The sequence below is a fragment of the Sceloporus occidentalis genome, unplaced genomic scaffold (assembly GCF_023333645.1).
Source record: "Sceloporus occidentalis isolate IW3139 unplaced genomic scaffold, rSceOcc1.0.p SCAF_165, whole genome shotgun sequence".
NCBI classification, from domain to species: Eukaryota; Metazoa; Chordata; class Lepidosauria; order Squamata; family Phrynosomatidae; genus Sceloporus; species Sceloporus occidentalis.
In genome coordinates this window covers 1078238-1087163 of record NW_028317145.1, presented here as the reverse complement: position 1 = coordinate 1087163, position 8926 = coordinate 1078238, and the positions used below count along the sequence as shown (strand labels likewise).

General features: G+C 44.3%; 1 protein-coding gene across 1 annotated transcript in view; it reads left to right on the top strand.

Annotated features, from left to right (window-relative positions):
- Positions 1–5411: 5411 nt before the first annotated feature.
- Positions 5412–8926, top strand: part of LOC149279462 (nidogen-2-like) — a 30170-nt gene continuing 26655 nt past the window's right edge. The window contains exons 1-2 of the mRNA XM_089501168.1: positions 5412–5921; positions 8581–8883. Of these exons, the coding sequence (XP_089357294.1) occupies positions 5412–5921; positions 8581–8883 (813 nt within the window). The remainder of the gene's footprint in view (positions 5922–8580; positions 8884–8926) is intronic.

Sequence of the window (8926 nt, the reverse complement as noted above, 5' to 3'; positions counted from 1 at the left end):
CCCGCGTGAGATCGGCAGCCAAGATCACAAGCCCTGCTGCTTACTTGTGGGAGGGTCTATTCTCTGCTCCAGTCCTGCCTCCTCTGTGGGGAGAACGAGGGAGGCCGCGCCCCCTGCTGAAGTCTGTGAGCGGCATCGAGAGCTGTAGTGAAGGTAAGGGAGTGGGAGAGGTTGTTTGAATGAGTACGCCTGTGAGGGAATCTGTGAATGAATGAATTTGTGTGTGTGTGATAGCATGGATGTGTAAGTGCTGGAACCTAGGCATGATGGGACTGTGATTGCTGTTAGCAATCACACTTCTATCATGCCAAGTCAGCCAGTACATGGCTGCCAGTAGTATGGGGTCTGCACTTACAGCCACCCTGTACCAGCATGTACTGGCTGACTTGGGATGATAGGAGTGTTATTGCTAACAGCAATCTGCTAGCAGTAATCACAGTCCCATCATGCCTAGGTTCCAGCATTTACTGGTTGCCTGGGTATAAAAAGAGTGTGTTTGCTATTAGCAATCACACTCCTATCATGTCAAGTTATATTGTTGATTTTTTTGTCCAATTGTGGCGTGTTACTTTTAATAAAAGTGTGGTTAACACTAAAATTGGACAAAAAATACCGGTACAATGCCCAGCCAACCAGTACATGCTGGAATCTGGGTATGCCTGAGATTGCTGTTAACAATCATAATATATAATTTTTTTGTACAATTTTGGTGTGTGACTTACTTTTATTAAAAGTGTGTGCGTGTGTGGGGGGGTAATTTTCAGTTTTGGCTAAGTGAACCCTGAATTTTCGATTTTGGTCCAGAATTTTCACTTAGGTGCATCCCTAAAATAAATAAACTATTTCATTTTAACTTATCCAGAATCCTGAATTTGTAGTCACAAAACTTTCTAGGCCCAGAAATCAGTGAGAGGAAAAGTAAAGGTTTTGTGTCATTTACTTTATTTTAATCTGCATATCTTATTAAAGGCCATATTTTCTCACAGTGAGAAAAGAGTGCGGCCCGCGCACGTATACAATTCTGATGAAGTGGCCCACTGCAGAAAAAACTTGGACGCCCCTGTACTATAGGATAGTTATGACTACTGATGCTCATTTAACGCTTTGTGCCCCGTCTGAGAAATCTTTGTTACCCTGGAATCTGAATGATTGTTGTCCAGGTCCCCAGACAATGCTGGTTTTACCGATACCCTCAAAGATGAATCATTACCATACACAGGCTCCTTGTTAAATATAGGTGTAAAGAGACCGTTCTAGTAACAGTATTTGTTTCTTCTGAGTTTTATGCCACTCTCATTTCCTGGTTTTTCCAGACTGCAAACCCTTTTGGTCACCAGATAAACAATAGAACTGTCACGTGTCATCACTTTTATACCTTCCTGATGATATAGATGTATATTCAGAAACAGCCTCACGCATTTTTATTATCAAATTTATACTTTGTTTCAACCTCAGACCTTTTATGTGTGTCTGTGTTACATATGTGTAGACAGAAATACCTGCAGTAACTTCTTAGATTTTATGTATTTCTTTTGAGACCTTTACCTACTTAACCTACTCTTTGCCTACAATCTAGAAGGGATTAAGGCGTTATCCTTGGAAAATGGTTAATGAGGTGCAGTATCTTTGTGGCACAAATTGCAGGGGATAGACACAATGGACAGGACATGTAGGACAGAAATGAACCCGATAAGCTGCTCAGCTTGCTCTTTGTTTCCTTCATTTAACGGTTATGGTATGAGAAATAATCATTCTGGGGAACTCTTAAGGCTTCACCCTGAGTTTTAGAGTTTTTGCCCCGGTCCCAAGGACTTTGCCCCAGTCTCAGAGTGAATGGGCAGATTCTCTGGGCTACACAGTTTTGAGCTGGTACCTTCTTATTCTACAGGGCTGTGATCATATCTAAGACTCCCAATCGGTGATTTTGCGATCAGTTATGGTTGACAGCACTGCTTGAATGCAGGTGACCCAATTAAGTGTATTTTTAAATAATGTCAAGTCAAGCTTTTCATGAGCACGGGCATTAAAGCCATTTGGCTAACACATTGGTTAACACATCTTCTCGATGGGCTATTAAAGGTCACATCAGCGTTCCTGTAGCCAAATGGATTTACTGTATATTTCTTTTAAATGAACTTTTCTCAGATCTCGACAGCATAAGTGTCAGCGAAATCTTAGAGAACAAAATGACTCCAGTAATGAATCCAGTTACAAGATATCCAGACATACTGAAAATGGACATTAATAATTACAAACAGAATCACACGCAGGAGGCAAAAACCGCGAGAGGATCATGTCGGGGGAATTATAGGCTGTGTACATTTAAACAAGCTATAGATTGGTCCCAGCTGGCCTCAGGCTGGGGTGAATGATTTTCCTTTTAACCAAGAATGTAAATGAAAAGTATACATCGCATGGCCGAATTAAACCCATGGCTGCTGTGTAGAATGTAAGGGGCTGTCGGGTTACCCTATTTCAGGGTAGATAGTTATTTGAAGAGAAGCTGGTGGGGGGCGCGGGGTATCGGTGGAGTGATTTATAGAATAAGGTGGACATCCAGTAATGTTTTAAAGTATGTCGGAGCTTATGAGAGAACATTACATGTCACGAGTGAAACACAAGGAAGCCATTAACAAAGACAACAGATACTAAGCTGTATAGCTTAAAAAAATTAGATAATTAAAAAATTAGAAAATGAAATATATTGGCTTATTTTTTCCTTGGCATTATATGGAAGAATTAATATTCAATAGCATGTGATAGATTTATCCCTGGAGCTGAATCCAGCCCCTTTTCACTCTACTTACTCTGTTTGCTCTTTATGAAAATGCAATTAAAACAAAAAAGGGTTCATGTAGTGGCCAAAAGCTTAAACTTAGAGCAGCACACAGGGCAGGCACAGGCACGCAGCTCTATACATGAAAGAAACCTAATTAAAGGGGACACTCCAGCCACATGCGCTTTAATGCATGGAGAAGTGCTTTTAAATTTACATGCTGACCCTGCAGAATCCCCCCATAGGCATTTGCCCCCCAGCCCCAGGTATTTTCCTTGCAGGAGATGTGTTGGCCCTCTGATATATACTTACCGCCAGTCAGTGGAAGGGCTTTTGATGCAGCTTCTACTTCAGGTAATTACCATACTAAAAAAAGGTTGAGATGAACTCTAATTTTAGCTCTTTTGTGCCATTACAGTGGAAAAAATCTCCATTGACATATCAGTCCACTGCCACTGTACAGGGGCGTTACTAGAAACCACAGGGCCCTGATGCTAAAATTGCCCCAGGGCCCCCCCACAGCTGGTCTGTGCCTTCTTTGCCACTTGCCCCCCATGCTCTCACACACAATTACACTTCCATGCTCTCTCTCACACACAGAATTACACATCCATGATGACACACACACAATTACACATCCATGATGACACACACACACACAATTACACATCCATGATGACACACACACACAATTACACATCCATGATGACACACACACACAATTACACATCCATGCTCTCTCTCACACACACAATTACACATCCATGCTCTCTCTCTCTCTCACACACACACAATTACACATCCATGCTCGCTCTCTCTCACACACACAATTACACATCCATGATGACACACACACAATTACACATCCATTCTCTCTCTCACACACACACAATTACACATCCATGCTCTCTCTCTCTCTCTCTCTCTCTCACACACACACACACACACACACAATTACACATCCATGCTCTCTCTCTCACACACTCACACACAATTACACATCCATGCTCGCTCGGTCTCACACACACAATCACACATCCATGCTCTCTCTCACACACACACAAATACACATCCATGCTCTCTCCCACACACACAATTACACATCCATGCTCCCTCTCTCTCTCACACACACACACACACACAATTACACATCCATGCTCTCTCTCTCACACACACACACAATTACACATCCATGCTCTCTCTCTCTCTCACACACACACACACACACTCAATTACACATCCATGCTCTCCCTCACACACACACAATTACACATCCATGCTCTCTCTCTCTCTCACACACACACACACACACACACACACACACACACACACACACACACAGTGCCCCGTAGAGGCACGGACCCCGTCACAGCTGTGACCTTTGCGCTCCCTGTAGTTACGCCAGTGCTGCCACATGCCAAAATGCTGCACAAGGGAACCAACAATCTCAGGTGTATGTTTCGGCCTTCATGGTCCTCGTCAGTGGGGTCTGGTTGGTCTCCTTCTAGGCTCTTACTTTATATAAGTACCTTTTTTCCTATTTGAACAATGCATGCGAAAGTTCCTAAAAAGTACTTTCATATGCATTTTTTTTAGGGGGGCTCGCCGGGACACTAGAGGCTTCCTTTTCATGGTATTGAAAGAGCAAAATAAGAGATGTAATGAATATGCATTAGAAAGCTGTGAAGAGGACGGTTCCCTTTCAATCTGCTTTCCTGGACCTGGTGATAGTAATGAATACAGCGAGCGGTAGGTATTCAGTGACCCGTTAGCCTAAACCATACATTCCAACCCATTTAAATGGCACTTTTAAGGGGTGTGGTTAGGGGTGTGGTTAGATGTGTGTTTATGGGCGGGGCTTTATTGTTTCTTTATATAGTGCCAACAATGTACACATCGCTTCTCTCACTACATATATTCAAGAATAGAAATGACAGACTAAGACGAACCGATATATATTAAGTAAAAATCTTTATATGTGACTTTGTGACCTTTCTGTAGCTATCAATGGATCTTAATACCTTATTTAGAATAATAGTTAATAATGTTTTTAGTTATGCAATTTAGTTTATAAACACACTCTCTCCTGTTTATATGCACATTAATGTAACTTTTAGGGTTGTGGGACATTGTATTACACTCATACCCAACAGCTAGGGAAGAGGGACATCAAAGCGAAGGAAGAAGGATTTATGTTGCAAAGAGGGACTGTTGTTCCTAAAGAGGGGCAATTGGGAGGTATGCTCAGGTTGCACTGAATGCCAGCTCTGTTTCCAGGAGCTCTGAAGCTATTCCCCCCTCTCAGTCCAAGTTACCAGCCATGTTTAGTGACAGTCTTTCCCTGAGCCCTCCCTGGGAACACCCCTGGCCAGCCTGGCACATTTTCGTACCGAGTGGCCACATACCAGGCACCCATCGCCAGCTGCCCCTAAAAGTCATTGCCCGGGGGTGGGTATAAACTATAAAGTGGTCTTCATGGCTTTTAAGACTCTACATCTTCCGCCTAAGGAACCTCACATTCTGTAACGTTTCCTAAAGATGTTCTGCAGCAGCAGCAGCAGCAAATGCACTGCTCTGAGTTGTTTCATTTGATTCCTTAACCCTTTGCGTGTCACATGCAAGGAAGGGGTTAAATATGAGCCGGCTCGGCTTCCGCGATGTCCTCCACACCCACCCTCCAGCCCCGCAGACCCCATGGGCAGGGGGCGATGACCCAGCTGGAAGCTTCCCACCGGGCAGTGAACATCCTCCCGCATTCCCCACTGGCCGGCAGCATCATCTCCTGACCAATCCGTGGTCTGGGAAGCAGCTGGGTTCCGCCCACCCAGCGAACTGCCTGGGGTCGGATGTGGGAGCTCCCGGGTCAGAATTCCACTGGCTGTGTGCGGGGCGCGGTGCTCATCCCCCTGCCCTCACTCCGATCCGGCTGCCACTCACCATGCGGGACGCGGCTGTTCTGCATGCGCTCCTCCACTTGCACTGCCTGCTGCTGGGCTTCGCCGCTGCTCTGTCCCGACAGGAGCTCTTCCCTTACGGGGAGCACAGAGGGGATCGGCTCCTGCCAGAAGGAGACGACGAGACCTCCGATGTGGTGACGCTCAGCCAGCCCCTGCTCTTCTATGAAGCCCAGTTTACCCAGCTCTATGTAAGTGCAGCCCTCCTTCATCACATTGATCTGCGGTGATATACCTTACACTGGCATTTGTACAGACGTGCCACTGCTTAGACAGCTGGGGCCAACTCAGACTGGCATTGATCCACTTACACACTGGCACTGTCCGTATTGCACTGATCTAACCTCTGTGACTGGCACTGATCCCATTCACTCCGCCAACACTGATCCCTCTCAGTCCACTGACACCAGTCACATTCAATCCATTGGTACTGACCCCATTCACTCCCCTAGCACCAATTCCACTCACTGTGCTGGCACTTCTCTCATTCAGTCCACTGGCCCTGATCCCATTCGGTCCATTGGCGCCAAATCCATTCACTGCGTTGGTGCTGATCCCATTCAGTCCACTGGCGCTGATCCCATTCAGTCCACTAGCGCCAAATCCATTCAGTCCACTGGCGCTGCTCTCATTCAGTCCACTGGCGCTGATCCCATTCAGTCCACTAGCGCCAAATCCATTCACTGCATGGGCACTGCTCTCATTCAGTCCACTGGCCTTGATCCCATTCACTCGACTGGTACTGATCCCACACCAAACATTTGCACTGATCCCATTCAGTCCACTGGCGCTGATCCCATTCAGTCCACTAGCGCCAAATCCATTCACTGCACGGGCACTGCTCTCATTCAGTCCACTGGCCCTGATCCCATTCACTCGACTGGTACTGATCCCACACCAAACATTTGCACTGATACCATTCAGTCCACTGGCATCGCTTTCATTCAGTCCACCGGCATTTAAACCATCCAACACATTTGTATTGATCCAACATAAACCATCTGAAGTGATCCTGTTTGACCGATTGCTACTTATCCTATTTGAACAATTCGCTTTATCATGTTAGCTCTCTTTTGTCCCTCTGGTCATTGTATTTTAAGAGCAAAAGACATGTTTATGGAAAAATCAGTACGTGCCCTTTGTGGGGTTAGATATGAATTCATATATTGGAAAAGCAGAGGGAAGACATGAAATAATGAGACATGTACATTTTTCCAGTTATTATTTCCTCCCAACAGACATCTGCACGCACAATGGAACTCTATGTATTACCCTAATCATTCATAAGAATCTTATAGATTTGCAACTGTGTTGAAAATTCCAACACAAAGGAATACTTGATGAACATATGGAAACAAAGGAGTTACTTATAAAGGGCAATTCTGGTGCAAAGTTTTAAAACTGGTGCAATAACTATAGAAATTAGTGAAATTTCTCTTTAACAAAATAAATGCTTTGGGGAATAAAATTGTGTATTAATATTTGAAATTCATTTTTTGAAGAGCAGGCTGGTGATTGGTTTGGTGCTTGCAAAACAATGTACCCCCGTCTGGAGGGTCTACATGAAATCATTGTCAGTACAACGTACATTGGGGCTTCAGCTGCTGTCCATAAATGTTCTTTATGGACGAGGACCAGCTGTCTGCAGCTCAACCAGAGCTCATTGATTGCCCCGCTACAGGGTTAGGGTGGGGTGAAGGCACTTCCTTCATATTCTGTGCATTGGCCAATGACTATTTGTGGTGTATAACCATATTGTACGGTGGGGGGGGGAATGCGGTTGTGCGATATAAGTATTAATGTATTAGTATTTGGCCAGTTATCTGAATAACCCAAGCAGAATCTTCAATTGCAGTAACTATTAGTGTTATAAGAAAGCCGCTGTCACACTAATTGTTGTACACAATGACTCCTACAGTTCTCAGCCAGCCTTATCTTCATCATCTGGAGTGGAAATGGTTGCCTGTCTATCGTTCTTATTAGAATACGGCTGCCACACCACCCTATTACAAGAGTACTAGGCTAGGTCCTACTTACCCATTGTAATGTAATAATGTCAGATGGGGTAAGAAAACCCAAGTACAAATTATGCAGTTTGTTTAAGGTTGTGCGCTATAAGGGGGAGAGGTAGCTTTCGTGGGGCACATCTATATTCATCCTTGTCCTGATTGCTTTTAGAGTTTGGTTCCATTTAGTTAAGTTCTGACACTCATGTTGTCCTCTGGCCTCCTGGGTTCCCTAGACCAAAAAACCCCCACAAGATATTAGAAGATACAGCTCACTGGGCCATATTAATAAAGAACAGGGGATAGGATTTCCCTGCTTTGTCTCATAGATTCTGCCTCTTAACCTTCAATTTTAGATCAATACGGGCTTAAAGACCCAAAAAGTAACCTAAATCCCTAGATGTGCCTCAAAAACCTAGCCTTCAAAGGTTTGAGGGAATACGTTGGAAGTTCTTGTAGAAGTTTCAGATGTTTTATTTTTATGGAAGATACCCGTTAGCCGCACGATGGTCACCCAATGCCTTCTGATGGCATATTGGTTTAAGAGGCAAGAGGTGAGACGTTCCCAAAGACTTTCTTTGCATGAAGAAGCCTAAATAAATAAGTGCTGAGTAGATCTGTCTACTATCCTGTTAGTCTGTTCTATGCAAAAGTCTAGTTAAGATTATATTAGAGAAGATGGGTGACATGGGAAAGTGACCCATATAAGAGTATCTGCCAAGAGGGAAGACTAGTTTCTTGAATACCGACGCTAGGGAACTCGCTACTACCTCACAAGAAACACATGATGTAACATTGATCCTGTATGATATGTGATATAGTCTTCTGTTACTTTGATCTTTAGGTTGGAACCAATGGCATCATCTCAACCCAAGACTTTCCCCGAGAAACCCAATATGTGGATGATGGTTTTCCTACAGATTTTCCACTGATAGCCCCATTCCTGTCTGACATCGATACAAGTAACAGCAGAGGGAAGATCTATTACCGCCAGGATGTTTCTGATGAGATTTTCAACATTGCAGCCCGCCACATCGATAGAGGTTTCCCGGAGGCCGCCTTCACCCCTACTAACGTTTTCCTTGTCACGTGGGAGAATGTTGGCCCTTACGAAGAAGTCACACGCCATTCTGCATCTTCTAATAGGGTAAGAAATGTGGGAGGCAAAAGATGTGAGGAAGATGGTGAAG